This window comes from Macaca thibetana, chromosome 14 (genome assembly GCF_024542745.1).
Source record: "Macaca thibetana thibetana isolate TM-01 chromosome 14, ASM2454274v1, whole genome shotgun sequence".
Classification (NCBI taxonomy): Eukaryota; Metazoa; Chordata; class Mammalia; order Primates; family Cercopithecidae; genus Macaca; species Macaca thibetana.
Genome location: NC_065591.1, coordinates 19,675,539 through 19,690,952, shown reverse-complemented (window position 1 = coordinate 19,690,952; position 15,414 = coordinate 19,675,539). Strand labels below are relative to the sequence as shown.

At 47.1% G+C, this 15,414-nt stretch overlaps 2 protein-coding genes across 3 annotated transcripts in view; both read left to right on the top strand.

Moving 5' to 3' along the window:
* The window catches only part of MAPK8IP1 (mitogen-activated protein kinase 8 interacting protein 1), a 631,105-nt gene that overhangs the window by 570,946 nt on the left and 44,745 nt on the right, over nt 1–15,414 (top strand). The gene's annotated exons all lie outside the window — the stretch shown is intronic.
* CRY2 (cryptochrome circadian regulator 2) overlaps nt 1–15,414 on the top strand; it is a 38,345-nt gene that overhangs the window by 1,406 nt on the left and 21,525 nt on the right. The window contains exons 2-5 of the mRNA XM_050757579.1: nt 7,188–7,296; nt 9,629–9,771; nt 11,759–11,943; nt 13,261–13,349. Of these exons, the coding sequence (XP_050613536.1) occupies nt 7,188–7,296; nt 9,629–9,771; nt 11,759–11,943; nt 13,261–13,349 (526 nt within the window). The remainder of the gene's footprint in view (nt 1–7,187; nt 7,297–9,628; nt 9,772–11,758; nt 11,944–13,260; nt 13,350–15,414) is intronic.

Below are 15,414 nucleotides of genomic sequence, written 5' to 3'. Positions count from 1 at the left end.
AAGGTGTGTACCCTGCTAAGAGAGTGAGTGCTCCTAGCAGTAGGTCTGTTCAGTGTCCCCTCTTGCCCAGTTTATATAGAAGGAACAATTAAAGAGTCCTGTGGAGAGCCTGCCCACAGTTTTCAGGCTGCCTTATTGCTCTGTCTCTGCTCCAGTTTTCTACAGATAGGAGGTTGGGTTTGACAAGCATCATCAAATGACCATCCCTAGTGTGGACATTAAGCCAAGCCTCAGACTGCCCTGCACCAGTCAGAGCCAGCCAAATGGAATCCGACTACCTTCTTGTTACATTGTCACAGAGTTTCTTCTTTTATTGGGTTTTGGGGGACACTGCCTAGTACTACCTACTCTTTTTTGATAGGGGAGATTAAAAATCAACAATAAAATTCCTGTTGATTAAACTCCAGTTTGCTAGGAACCAGGTGTTTATGGATTTTTGTGGGTTATCGTTTTGTGATTGTGCTGTCAATCTAGTGAAGGAGAAAAGGAATGTGGCTTAGATGCCTGAGTCAAATCCTGAAGTCAGAGGCTGTGTAGGAATGCAGATATTAATTGATTACTTAATGAATGCCTAATATCTGCCAGGTAGTGCTCTAGATGTTGCTAGGGATACAGCAGTGAATAAACAGATGTGTCTGTGCTCCAGAACTCCTGGAGCCTGCATTTTATTGAAAGAAGACCAGCAAACAACCATAATTTAGTGAAACGAAGTGCCATGAGAAACATAAGATAAGGGGACAGACTAGAGCAGTGGTTCTCAATCTTGGCTGCTATGTATTGGAATCCCATAAGGATCTTTAAAAGATGCCTGGGCCACTTTCCCCCAATTCTTTTTTTTTTTTTTTTTTTTTTTTTTTTTTTTGAGATGGAGTTTTGTTCTTGTTGCCCAGGATAGAGTACAATGGCACAGTCTGGGCTCACTGCAACCTCCGCCTCCCAGGTTCAAGCAATTCTCTTGCCTTAGCCTCCCAAGTAGCCAGGATTACAGGCGGCCACTGCCACACCTGGCTAATTTTTTTGTATTTTTAGTAGAGACAGGGTTTCACCATGTTGGCTAGGCTGGTCTCAAACTCCTGACCTCAGGTGATCTACCCACCTTGGTCTCCCAAGCTGCTGGGATTACAGGGCATGAACCACTGTGCCCAACCCCTTTCCCGCAGTTCTGTTAGAATTGTTCTTGGTTATGGCCTGGGCATTAAGGTTTTGGGGTTTTTTGTTTGGTTTTGGTTTTGGTTTTTGGTTTTTGGTTTTTGGTTTTTGGTTTTTGGTTTTTTGTGGGGTTTTTTGAGACAGGGTCCTGCTCAGGTGACAACCCAAGCTGAAATGCAGTGGCATGATCATAGCTCACTGCAACCTTGACCTCCTGGGCTCCAGCGATCCTCCTGCCTCTGCCTCCCAAGTAGCTGGGACTGCAGGCTTGCACCACCATGCCTGGCTAATTTTTGTATTTTTTGTAGAAATGAGGTTTCACCATGTTCTCCAGGCTGGTCTTGAATTCCTGGTCCTAAGCAATCGCCTGCCTGAACCTCCCAAAGTGCTGTGATTGCAAGCATGAGCCACTGTGCCCGGCCTTGGGCATTAAGGTTTTTAAAACTCTTATTGCAGCAAAGCTTGAGAAGCACTGGACTAGAGAACCTCAGTCCTGAGCTGGGCAACCTAGGAAGTGTGTTGCAGTGCATTGACAGGAAGTCTAATTAGTCTTGGCGTTCAGAAGAAAGAGGTGAAGTAACACAAACAGATTGAATATAATAACTGCTCCTGGGCCTGGTAACAGACACACTCCTACCACCTCCACCATTCTGCTTGCTTCCTGGATCAGTTGAAGGCAGAGCTGCATTCTCTTGTGTACAAAGTTGGGGATGGAGGGGAGGACTGGAGCCAGCCATATCTTGACATGACTGTAGTATGTGTAATCGTCCCGTGGCTGTTTCTGGATTCCGAGAGTGGTCTGAGAGAATTGTGCTGCACCATAAGGTCCTAGCTCTGTAGCTGCTTAAGTTGCCTCTGAGAAGCCTCCCTAGGAAGGCAAGGGAACATCTGCAAGGAGGGGAGGACCCAAAATCTGTGACTCTATTTCCCTCCTGCTCCTCCTACACTGACTCCCACACAGTGTTTTTCTGCAGATGAAATCAGATTAAAATAACTATGAATGGCACTAGGAGTAAAAAAGGACAGAGAAATGCAACCAAGAAATACACACATTGATTAGCAAGAAGAAGGCTAGTATACTCCCTGCCTTGGTGATGGTGGGAAGTTTATGGGCTAATTGTAGCTATATGAGCCTCAGGACTTTTTTTTTTTTTTTTCCTCCCAAGTGCTGCTTGGCTAAACCCTTTCACATTTTCTCCAGCCTCACCTCCCCCAAATTTGCTACATCTAGAAGGAGGTACTGCAGCAAGAAGATAAACAAAAGGAAGATGTGAGCAGTTCCTAGATTTTAAAATGGGCTCTGTGGTTTTTCATTACCTTTCTCTCCCCACTGCGACTTAGGTAGGTGTTAGCCACAATTCCTCTTCCACTTTATTGAAATCATTTTGTCCCTGGCTCTGTGCTGCACCTCTTTCAGGAGCTTCCGGGACAGAGGGAATTTGTGAAAATAAAATATGTTCCCTCTCAGCCCCTTTCTCTCAGAATTGGTAAATAGGGTAAACTGAGAACTTCCCAGGATGCGCCATGAGAACAAGTGTGCCTCTCTTCCCAGATGCTGAGAGCTGAACACTGTTGGACTGTTGGGAAGTGGGTTGAGAACTCGTCTACTGGCAGGGAAACAGGAGCTTCTCTGAGCTATTCACGTTGATATCTGAGAGAGGCACTTTACCGTTCTACTGCCAAGGAAATGTTTCTGTTTGCCCAAAGGGGATAAAAACCTTCATCCTTCTCTTTGAAATTAGGAAAGAATAAATATATTTTTAAAATAATAAGTATTTAATATTTAAGTATTTCTAAGTATTACTCAGATACTTAGAAATAAATCCCTGCCAGAGATTGTGAGTTTAGGTTATCCTTTTCCATGGGGCTTAAGCGCTCTTAATTACTTAGGAAAAGTTAATTTCTATTAATATCCTATGTAGCCAATCTGTGCCAGCCAATGGTATCATCATTATTGTTAGATAACCTTGGCTTGAAGCAGAAGAACTTGGTCAAGGACAGCCTGGACCCAAAAGAATTCACTGTTATCTTCCCTCCCCCTATTAACAAAAAATAAATAAAATATTCCTCAACACAGGGTCAGTAGAGACAGCCATCCGTAGAGAAGGCCTTCCCAAAATGTGAGTACTTAATCAAAGGATCTGCTTGTTTTATTCTAAAGGCTAGCCTTGTAGAGTCCCTGAGTTATAGTGTCCTCTCTGTATTTTTGGAAATCCCAGTCTGGTTTTCTCTAGTTCTGCCTGCCTCTGGCTCCAGAGCACTTACGTAATAATGTAATTCAGTTGCACATGTTGTCTAATCCAAAGGGTAAGCTTTGCTCTCCCAGGACCATGTGCTCTGAATTTTGGCCATGTGAGTTCAGCTAAGAGCTGCCAAGGGTGAAGTGCCAGCCCCCAACACCACCACCTCCAATGCCAGGCCAGTTTCCTTCAGAGTCCCCTCACTGGAGTAAAGAGAAATTGGAGTAAAGAGGAGGGTTCTAAGGCACCACAGAAGGCCCAGGGTTCTCTCTGGTGAAAGAATGCATATACCTGCCCAGTGAGCCTTTGCCCAGTCACGGCACTGCTCCAAATGTGATGGACAGCTGTCACCTGGCAGGCCTCAAAGGTGGTACCCTAGTGGTGGCTTCTCATTCTATGCATTCTCTCGCTGCCTGGAGTCTGGAGATACTGGGGACCCTCCTCACATCTCCGCCTGTTGCCTCCGTGTGGTGGCTGTCCTGAGCCCTCCCTTCCTGGGTTGACTCGGGAGGGAAGTTGGAAGAAGCAGAGCATTTCTAGCAGGCCAAAGGGGAGGCAGAAATATGGATGCCCAAGAGAGAAAGTTTAGTAGAAACAAACTAGAAGCAAAGAAAGGCAACTTGTAACAGAGGCTAGAAGTAAAATTCAGTGTTCTAGAGTAGTGCTTGTGAAACTTTAATATGCAAATGAATCACCAGGGGATCTTGCTAAAATACAGATTCTAATTTTGGAGGTCTGGGTTAGAGTCTGAGATTCTGCATTTCAACAGACTCCTGGGTGTTTCATAGCCAATGCTGCTGATTGTCAGACCACACTCAGGAGGAAAGATCTGGCAGCAGAGGTGTTGTTGGCCTTTGAGTTGGCCTCTGGTGCTCCCTAACGGCTGAGCCCTGGGCAGCACAACTTCAGTGCTCTGTTTGTTGAGAGGCAGTGGCTGGCTAAAAACAAACATGTCAAGCCTGACAGATTGCCTGGGTTTGAATTCTGGCCACTTATTAGATATATAATGTTGGGCAAGTTCCATAATCTCCCTATGCCTCAATTCCCTCATCTGTAAAATGGGAATGATAATAGTACCTACTTGATTGGGCGGTTTGAGAATTAAATGAGATAATGTATGTGAAACAAGTAGAATAGTGCCTGTCAGTGTAAACGCTCATTAAATGTTAGTCATTGCCATTATTATCATTATTTTTATTGAGTTGCTGGGTTCAGAGTTGGGCCTTCTACCAGCCTCACATCTCTGCTTTCTGCTGTAAACATCTCTTGTGAAAGAAGAAAAGGCTCTCATAGGATTAGCTGTACTTTAGAGATGCTACGAGGAATTTCTCCTTTTAGTAAATGAGATCTAAAAATAAAGTTCTATAGAAGGCAGATTGCTACATGTTCTGGAACCTAGATTTCATGTGCATTCCAACCTTATTTATAGCTTCAAATCAAAGTCCTATGCAGCCTCGTGGACTGTGAAGGAAAAGGCCCCTGAAGCGCACAGTAAGGACACTCCTGGGAGCTGCAGATGGAGGACCCTGTGTCCTGGGGTTATGGAATTTAAATCACCGCTCCTAACCCTAGGCATTCTACCTGGCAGAGTCCAGCTTTCAGATGGCATGAGACCATTTGCATGGATTTCTCTTCTTTTCCTTCTAGAAGAGTGGTGAGGCTTGGGGGAGGCCAACACAAGTGACGCACTTGCAGCTCCCTTTTCCTTTTCTGGAGGTGTCAATTTTTCAAAAACAGAAATTCACAGAGGTGGAGCTTTTGGTTTGCATAAAGCAGCATTCAACCTGTTAGTGTTCCATCCCAACCCCTCAGAGAGTCTTCCACATGCTCTTTTGCAGACATGATGCTTTGAGCCGAGCCCAGGGCTCAGCCCGTGCTAGAATGTGGGTCGGTGGCACTGGCCGTAGGAGTGTGTCAAGTTGTGTACGTCAGAGGCAGCAGTGGGAGCTGGTTCTAGTTGACAGCCTGGGAATAGTCACTGCTTCTGTAAGCCTCCAGTAGTGAGAGAATGTGACTGTGATGTGCCATTCCTATTGTTGACAGAGAAGAATGCTGGGGATATGCAGATTGGCCTGTGGGTTCCTGAGGAAGATGAGAATGCCAGTGGACTACCTGTAGTCAGATTGCTATTAGAGAAAAGGGTTTCAGACTCCTGAGGGCCTGCAGAATCTCAGCCCTGGAGCAGAGTTGGCGTACAACTAGAAATCTTTAGAAATGGGGCACAAAGCCCTGCACGGTGGCTCACACCTGTAATCCCAGCACTTTGGATGGCTGAGGCGGGCGGATCACTTGAGGTCAGGAGTTCAAAACCAGCCTGGCCAACATGGTGAAACCCCATCTCTACCAAAAATATTTTTTAAAAAATTAATTGGGTATGGTGCACATAACTGTAACCCCAAATACTCGGAAAGCTGAGACAGGAGAATTGTTTGAACTTGGGATGGGGAGGTTGCAGTGAGCCAAGATTGCGCCACTGCACTCCAGCCTGGACGACAGAGCAAGACTCCGTCTCAAAAAAAAAAAAAAAAAAAAAAAGGCACAGAGAGGAAAATGTGGGTTTCAGAGTGACCACCCTAGGTTCCTGAATCCCCAGCTTTGTCACTTAACAGCTATGGTCTTAGGCAAATTAATTTACATCTGAGTGTCTCAGTTTCCTCATCTATATAATAAGGATGGTACTATTTCCTTCAAAACAGTTGAGAGAATTAAATGCAGAAATGCACTAAAAAAGCATGACAGAACCAAAATCCCATTGATAACCTTGGTTGCCTCTGGGGAGGGAGGGAGGGGAAAGCCCTTTTTACTGTGTACTGCTTTGTCTCTGGAATTTTGAGCCACATGAATAGTTTATCTGGTTATAATGTTAATTTAACTTAAAAATAAAACACTGAAGGCACTCAGCAAGTGTTAATTTCCTTTCCCTTTCCCCTGGTGATCCAGGTCTGCTGCTGAAGTTCTTGCCTATCTGTAGTCTTCCCCATCCCCACCCCCACAAAAATGTGAAGATAGCTATTGAGAAGTACCTTTTAAAGCCTTCTCCTTCTTGGGATGAGAACCTGATCACCAGAACCTTGGAGAAGCCTGGAGAGTAAGCCACCTGCCAAACAAAGCTGTGGGAACTAGGGACCCATTGCGGGCTGTGAGGCTGTGGCAGCAGAAATACGCATGGCCCACAGCATGCGTGCAGAAAGTCAAGGAGTCTTTTCCACCAGAGTAAGGAGGATTTTCCCAGCTATGGCAGTCTGCTCCTCTGCTAAGAGGACCTTAAAGCTTCATACCACGGTATTGCACTGGCTTTTCAGATGGCTCCCATGTGAGTCTCACAACAACCTCGTGCTGGGCAGATACTTATATCTAGCCCCCGAGACTGCGAGGGAATAAGTGACTTGCCTCTGATCACACAGAAACACCACACTAGGAACAACTCACATTTATCTCGTGACGTCTGTGTGCCAAGCACGGTGCTAAATGTTTTTCACACATTATTCGATTTTCTTTTCTTAGCAATTTGATGAAGTACTAACATCAGCTTCACATTACTGGTGAGAAAACAGGCAAAGAGGTTAGGTGATTGCCTAAAGTCACACAGCTAGTAAGTGGCAAGGCCAGGGTTTGAAGCAGAGCAGCGCTGATCCACCACCACATCCCTCCTGGGCTGGAACCCTGGCCTCTCCAGCCCTAGTGATCATGAGGCTGCCTGTTGGGCATAAACAGCGAACCAGTTTCTCCCTGCTTTGTTAGGAAAGAGAGCCACTCTTCATGATGTTATCACTAACAAGGCCTGTGTGAACTCTGCAGGTTCCTACTTCAGTCTCTGGAAGATTTGGACACAAGTTTAAGGAAACTGAACTCCCGCCTGTTTGTAGTCCGGGGACAGCCAGCCGACGTGTTCCCAAGGCTGTTCAAGGTAAGCGTGCAGAGCCCCAGAGAAGACAGTGAGATTCTGTCCCTGAGGGTTTCCCCACAAGCTGAGTGAGATGATATTCCGACTGAGGGAATGGAAACATCAGGGCTGGTCTGGCTATTGCTGCTAGAGAAGTTGGGAGCAAAGGCAGCCAGTTAGCTTTCTCTTGGAATGGAAACTGTGTTAAGGAAAAAAATTCTGGGAAACCAGTGTCTTGTTGGAAAGCTCTCAGCTCAGTCCAGACATAGGATGTGGTAAGTCATTCCACCCCGGATGCCACTGGCTTCTGTCGATGTTTTCTTGGCTCAAGCCAGCAAGATTTATTAGGGTTCCTTCTAGGCCAAGACTTTGAGGGTGGGGTTTCATTTCTAGCAAGGTGTGTTTCCCATCTTGCTTTGCTCTGCTTATTGGGAAAAGTCAGCCTTTCTGAAGAAGCTTTCTTGTTTCCCATGGGATAAATGATTGATAGAAATCTTCATTTTGGTGCCACATAGATTTCTGTTTGCAGTATCAGGGGGCCAGTCTACTTTTCCCTCAATCCCTTTGAAAGTATATTCTAAGGCCCACACAGAAGCACAGGAACTGATGGACAGAGGGCTCTGGGACAGACTGCCATCATCCTCAGCAGCACACAATGATTGTCTTGCCCCTCTCCACCCTAACTATGAGACAAAAGGAAAAGTCATGTCGAGGCAAACAGCTTAGTGAATACATCATCCTTCAGTTCCCCTCCCCGCACCCCCACACATAATTGCGCATACATGTACAAATCACACAGTGCTAGTAATTGCCCACATTCATTGAGGGCTGCCTATGAGTCAAGCGCTGTTCCCAGTGTTTGTTTACATCAACTCACTTCTTCCTCACAGCAGGTCTAAGAGGTGGCTACTGCTATCCCGATTTATAGGTGAGGAAACAATAATTGGTTGTGAAGTTAACAAGTGATGATCTTGGATTCTGACTCTAGAGCTGTGTCCTCTCCCACCATACCATATAAATACATTTGCCTCCCTTCTCCCCTCAACATTGCCCTTCTCTTCCCCAGCAACTCAGAGGCCAACCCACTTCTAGCCCAGAGCTATAGCTAGGTCATCCATTCAGTCATTTAATGTATTTTTATTGAGCTTCTGCTAGGTACTAGGCCCCATACTAGGTATAAGGATAATGATGATGAGCAAGACAACATGGTTTCTGCTCTGAGAGTTCACACTAATGGGGGAAACAGGCAAGTGTATCACTGTCATATAATACATGCTGCAGTGGAAAAAAGACAAGGTGCAGAAGAATTATAGTGAAGGAGGAGGTCAAGAAGGCTTCTTGGAGAAAATGTCATTTAATAATATTGTTATTGTTCACAGGTTACAATGAGTATTCAGTGATGTAATCTATATGAACTGTAAGCATGGTACCTGACTTATAGCAAGGGCTCAATCAATGTTTAATGCTGGTATCCTCGAATGAGGGATAACTGGCCCTGCTAAGGACCCACTCCCCAGGCAGGGCTGAGTCAGGACCAGACCAGTCTGTGCATGGCCAGGACATTTGCCCCTGTGGTTCAGAGCTTTCAGAGACCATGACCAGAGACTTTGGAGAATGTGTTTTTCTTCTTGCAAGTTGAATGCTCTAGGGTTTTCTGTGGGTTGTCTGTACAACCATTCACTGGGCCAGCTTGCCATGAGATCTAGAAATTCCTACCAGAAATGACTAAAGGCTTAGGAAAGAACTTCCTTCTTTCCAACATGCAGCCCCTCTGGTCAGTTTCCTCTGACCTCCAGACTAAGGATCGCTTCTCCTTTCCTGACTCTCTCAGGGCTGGAACCTATTAGCTCTGTTTGCTATTGGCCTCAGGAGTGTTGCTGTGGAAACAATTAAGACACTTCACATAGCACAACTCTGCCAAGAAAACTAGGCCACAAGTCTGCAGGGCTGTGAGGAGCTCTGGGAAAAGCTTGCTGAGCAGGTGGAAGGCTGTGGTCCTGTCCCACTCGTGAGTCAGTGCCACTCTCTGGGACTGGGGGTCTCCCAGGAGCATTGTATTTATAGCCTCCTGCCGCATTCTCCTACCTCAAGGACACAGCAAGTGCACAAGGCTGCCTACCTCTCTTCCGACTCCACTGTTGCTGTGCTGTTGGCTTCACCACACTGCCTGCCCTCCTCAAACTTTCTGAACCTCAACTTGTTTGCTTTCCAGATCAAATCCCTGTTCCTAGTTTGTTTGCTGCCCATCAGACAGGTCTCTAGACTAGCTCTGTTCTCTCCCAGGAAGGAAGTAAGAGTCCAGCTTCCCCCTCCTCCCCAAACACAGTGTCGAGCATAACAGATCCTCTCCCCACAGGAATGGGGAGTGACCCGCTTGACCTTTGAATATGACTCTGAACCCTTTGGGAAAGAACGAGATGCAGCCATCATGAAGATGGCCAAGGAGGCTGGTGTGGAAGTAGTGACCGAGAACTCTCATACACTCTATGACCTGGAAAGGTAAGAGATGGGGCCCAGGGGTCAGGTTACCAATTGTGAGAGTTAGTAATTTGGGCCCTTGCTGAGTGGAACTCAGAGAGGTTCATCATTAGGGCCACCTGACCCAGGAGGCATGGCATCTTCTAGAAGCTGGAAGAGAATAGGCCAGAGTCAGGGCCTGTAGAACAGGTCACGAAGAGCTTTACCCGATTGGGGTGGCAGAGAGGCTTGTTAGGCCCAAGGCATGGAAGCAGTGAGGACCCACACTCAGGGTCTCTACAGATCTGCTCCTAGTATGCCCGAGTCCCACCTGTGCCTCCTACTCCCACTTCCATCCTGCACAACAGCTGCCCTCTGACCTTAGTGGACCCTGCCTATAACCCCTCCAACAGACCTCTGTTCACACAGGTCCAGCTTTTGTACCTAAGATGAGTTCCTAGGCTGGGCATGCTGGTGCATGCCTGTAATCCTAGCACTTTGAGAGGCCCAAGTGAGAGGATCACATGAGTTCAGGAATTCAAGATCAGCCTGGGCAACCTAGTGAGACCCCCCGTCTCTACTAAAAATAAAGAAATATATTAGCCACGCATGGTGGCACATGCCTGTAGTGCCAGTTACTGAGGAGTCTGAGGTGGGAGGATCACTTGAGCCCAGGGGCTTGAGTCTGCCATGAGCTGTGATCATGCCACATCACTCCAGCCTGGGTGACAGAGCGAGATCCTGTGTCAAAAAAAAAGAGCTCCCCGGGCTCTATGACTATCTGGGTTTCCAGGCCATGTTGCTTGGTGGTGGGGAGGGCTCTAGAGATCCCTGCAGGGAGCTGCTAACTACAGAGGAGCCTCCTCCCCTGGTGACAGCCTCTGTGCTTTCAGAGATTCTAGGAGGAAATCCTCTCCTCCCCTTCCCTGCCATGCCAGAGCTGTCACCCTCCTGCTGCTGCTGCTGTTGCTGTTGCTGCTGCTGCCAAGCCAGCAGCCGCCACCGCTCCCCACCCCCACTCCCCAACCCAGTGCTGGCTGCCAAGAAGCCAGGTCACACAGCTGTGCACGTGAGCCGGGCCCTCGGGAGGAAAGGCTGGGTGTGGAGATCCTCCTCCTGCTGCGTGCCAGAGGAGGGGGAGGCACAGCAGAGGCAGCAGCCGACCATATATCTCCACTAACGCGGGGAGAGCAAGGTAGAGCAAACTGAGAAATGAACTCACTCAGCCAGATGGGCCTTGCGTAAGCTACTTCTTAGCCAGGAAGAGCCCCGGGAATGTGACTCCATACCATCCTAATTCATCCTTATATAAACAACCTCCGTTCTGTTCTTCGCCCTCTGATACTCTTTCCTTCTTGCATGAGTGCAGTTATGTTTCCCTTGGTCATGAAAAATACTTTGTAAACTACAAGACACTCTTTAACTATCAGTTGTGGCTATGAACTCTAGCCCCAGTCTCTGTATTTGAGAAGATAAGCTGTCCTCCATCTCTCTGTTCTATGTTCTAATAAATGGAGGCTAAGAATGGCATGATTTTCCAAGAAAGGAACATGTCTGCTATTCCTTATGATGTAGGAAAAAAAGAAAAAAACATGTCTTCAGCTCTTGTCAAAGAACTTTCTCCAGGGCTTACATGGTGGTAGAGGCCTATGGGGATTCCTGTAGCTTGACAGATAGGCCAAGTGCCAAGCTGGTTAGTAGGGATTTTTCTGTGATTAGAGATATGTTCAGTCTCTGTCTTTAGGCAGCTCTGCGTCAACACCAGGGAACCTGGAATTGAGTCGCAGCTCTGGCCCTGCCTTGCTCCATTACTGAGGCACCTGCTCCAGCTCTCTGGGCTTTATTTTCCCTCTCGGTAAAATGGAGATGCGGCCTCCCTTGCCCCCTCCTTTCCATTCAGGTGTGGGACCTGTGAGTGGATGAGGAAAGCCACCCTCAAACCTTCAGAGTCTGGGTTCTTTTTTGGGTGGGCAGGGACCCAAATCACAGGGCCTTGTGGGTAACACCAGTTGTGCTTTGGGCTTCCCAGGATCATTGAGCTGAATGGGCAGAAGCCACCCCTTACATACAAGCGCTTTCAGGCCATCATCAGCCGCATGGAGCTGCCCAAGAAGCCGGTGGGCTCGGTGACCAGTCAGCAGATGGAGAGCTGCAGGGCCGAGATCCAGGAGAACCATGACGAGACCTACGGTGTGCCCTCCCTGGAGGAGCTGGGTGCGTACTTCCTGCCCAGAGCCGCTTGTGCTGGTGCCTCCTTTTGTGTAAATAAATTCTTTGTCAAAGTAATGCATGTTATTATAGAAAGGTTAGAAAGCACAGGAAAACAAAGATGGAAATGGCAGTCACTATTACTCCACCACCCAGAGGTAACCACAATTAATTTTAAACTATGTCCTTCTAGTATTTGTTCTGTTCATACTCATACATGTAATCTTCTGTTTCTGGTTCTAGATTGTGCCTCTATTTTTGTACTTCCCTCTCACAGACAATACAGGCATTGCCTGGTGCTGGTGTCTGTGGGCTTCTCAGTAACAGTATAGCTAGTACTGCTTCTATTGAAAGCAGGGAGTCTGTCAGCCTCTCAGGTTACTAACTACACTACCTCACCCCCCCTCTTTCTTATTTTTTTTTTTTTTTTCTTTCTGAGATGGAGTCTGCCCTGTCTGGAGTGCAGTAGCGCAGTCTTGGCTCACTGCAACCTCCACCTCCCGGGTTCAAGCAATTCTCTTGCCTTAGCCTCCTGAGTAGCTGGGACTACAGGCATGTGCCACCATGCCTGGCTAATATTTGTATTTTTAGTAGAGACGGAGTTTCTTTTTTTTGAGACAGAGTCTCTGTCACCCAGGCTGGAGTGCAGTGGCACAATCTCGGCTCACTGCAAGCTGCACCTCCCGGGTTCATGCGATTCTCCTGCCTCAGCCTCCCCATTAGCTAGGACTACAGGCGCCCGCCACCACACCCGGCTAATTTTTTGTATTTTTAGTAGATATGGGGGTTTCACCGTGTTAGCCATGATAGTCTCGATCTCCTGACCTCGAGATCTGCCCGCCTCGGCCTCCTAAAGTGCTGGGATTACGGACGTGAGCCATCACGCCCGGCTGAGACAGGGTTTCACCATGTTGGCCAGGCTGGTCTCAAACTCGTGACCTCGAGTGATCCGCCCGCATTGGCCCCCCAAAATGCTAGGATTACAGATGTGAGCCACCCCTCCAATCTTTTGATCTGAACAAAGCAATTAGCCTTTTTCACCTGAAAACCACAGTTGCCAGCTAATCTGAAAAGGCAGGAGGTCCAGGATTGTTCTCACCTGCCTGGAGTAATGAGGGTGCAGGGGAAAGCAGAGAAAATAGTGACTGTGGGAAGAGAACCAAGTTGACCTAGAAAACACTAAAACTTTAAGGATTACCTCACCCCCAGTAGCACCGAGACACTATGGTTCAGTTCTCATAAAGTTCAAATAACGGAACAGCTGTGCCAGGCTATCACTGAAATGGTCAAACCTCCTGTCTTGTGACCCTTCCTTCTCTTCAGGGTTCCCCACTGAAGGACTTGGTCCAGCTGTCTGGCAGGGAGGAGAGACAGAAGCTCTGGCCCGCCTGGATAAGCACTTGGAACGGAAGGTATGGGCTGTTTCTGAGACACAGAACTGCAGAGACTGATGTCCAGACAGCAGGGGATGTCCATGTCCTTTAGTCCCTCTTAGCTCACACTGGTTGGAAAATGAAAAATCCTCCTATCCTCCTGATGGCCATAGCAACAGCAACACTAACAGCAGCTACCATTTAGAGAGTACTTACCATGTGCTGGTCACTAGGCTTGGCATTTCTGAGTTAAGTACCTGCTGGCATTTCTTTTCATATTTCCAGCAGCCCTACAAGGTAGGTATTAAGCTGTTCATTCTACAGATTACAAAATTGAGGCTTAGAGAGGTTAAGTAACGTGCCTGAGGTCACAAAGTTAGTAATTACAGGTTGAGTATCCCTTATCCAAAGTGCTTGGGACCAAAAGTGTTTCAGATTTTAGAGTCTTGAATTAGGAATGCTCACTTTATAATACAGTAAGACCATGTTCTATGTTATTCTAAAGCTATGTCGGATTGCTTTTCTTTGATCTGTGGGCAGATTCACCCTACTAAGAGGATATCTGGTCAGTAAAATCTGTAAGATTATTTTGTGTTGATGTGTCTCCGCACCTTTTTGCTGGAACTCTTTCAGCGTGTTGATTTCCATTTGCTTGGACACAGAGCAAATGGCCCACCTCCCTGTGCAGTGAGAACTGGGGAGGAAAGAAGCCCAGGCCTCAGAGGCACAGTGTCACAAGGTCCTCACTTCCCCCTCTCCCCGCTCCGCAGCTAGAGGAGCAGAGAAAGTTCTCATGTCTGAGAACAGTGAGCTCCTGGTTTCCTGCCCCCTGCAACTGGTTTTTAAAATCTCAGCTTTTTCTATGCCTGCTAAGATGGCTAGGTATATAGGTATTTTGCCCAACAGCCAGATGATGATGATAATAGAACAAAGAAGCCAAGGCAAGTCTACTTGGGAAGAATGTTCTCCAGCCCTGGAGGTATCCAGTCAACAGCGAAGGCCCACAGCCTTGATGTTTCTACCTGGGTGTTACCCTCAGCCTGGGCCCAAAGCAAGCCCCACAGACTTAAAGGATGAGACCAGCTATCTCTGTCCACATTAAAAGCTTCATCTAGAGATTCTTGGGCCCAGTTTGAAGATAAAGGTTGGGCCAAGGGGCAGAAGGGTGGAGATGACAAATGGGATTGCAGGAGTAGAATAAGGCTTAAACCTATAAAGAGCTATCGTCTGTTGTTAGTTTTTATTAGCTGGAAAACATTTTGTAGAGGGATGCCCCTTAGGTCACTGACAGGAGCTCCTTTTCCACATACCCCCAGCGGGCCCCTTCTCTCAAGGGCCCTTACGCCATGGATGCATTCAGACTCTGTGGTGGCCAGAGGAAATACTGTGTCCTGCACATCTGGGAGAACAGATGGTGCTAGAGATACGGGAGTTGAACCTGATTTCAGGATGTTTATTTTAGCTTCCTTCAGTTCTCCAAATCTGAAGGGAGCATCTACTTGTGCCAGGATGTTCTAGCTTCTAGAAAGACTGCAAAACAAGATAGGCATGAAGTCTGTCTCCAGAAACAGTCTTCTGGAAATGATGGACATTAAACAAGGAATTACAGAAGTTCTAAGGGTTAGAAAGGAAGGTTCAGAGTGTTATGGGAGCAAAGAGCATGAGGATTATATCAATCAGTTTTGCTTGCAAGCTGGCTTTTGAAAAGGGGAAAGTTTTTTTAGGTTCGGTTCCATAACTAAGAGTAGCCTTCAGGCACAGCTGGATCCAGGTTCCAAAGAATGCTATGAGGAATGCATTCTCCATCTTTCAGCTCTGCTTTCCTCTCTATTATTTCATCCTCAGAGAGGCTTTCCTTGATCAGTGGCAAAGCTGGTCACCAGCAGCTTATTTTCAGTCTGTTTAGCAATACTAGATAGAAGAAGGTATGTGCCTCTTTTCCAAAAGCATCAGGAAAATTCCCAAGGCGTGTTTTCATTGGCCTGGTTTGGGTCATGGGACTGTCCCTGACTCAATGACTGCGGCCAGGTATAAGACCTGGCCAGACTTGCATCATGAGTCCACTGCCAGAACTGGAAGGTAGGTTTAGTTCTGCTTTACCCAC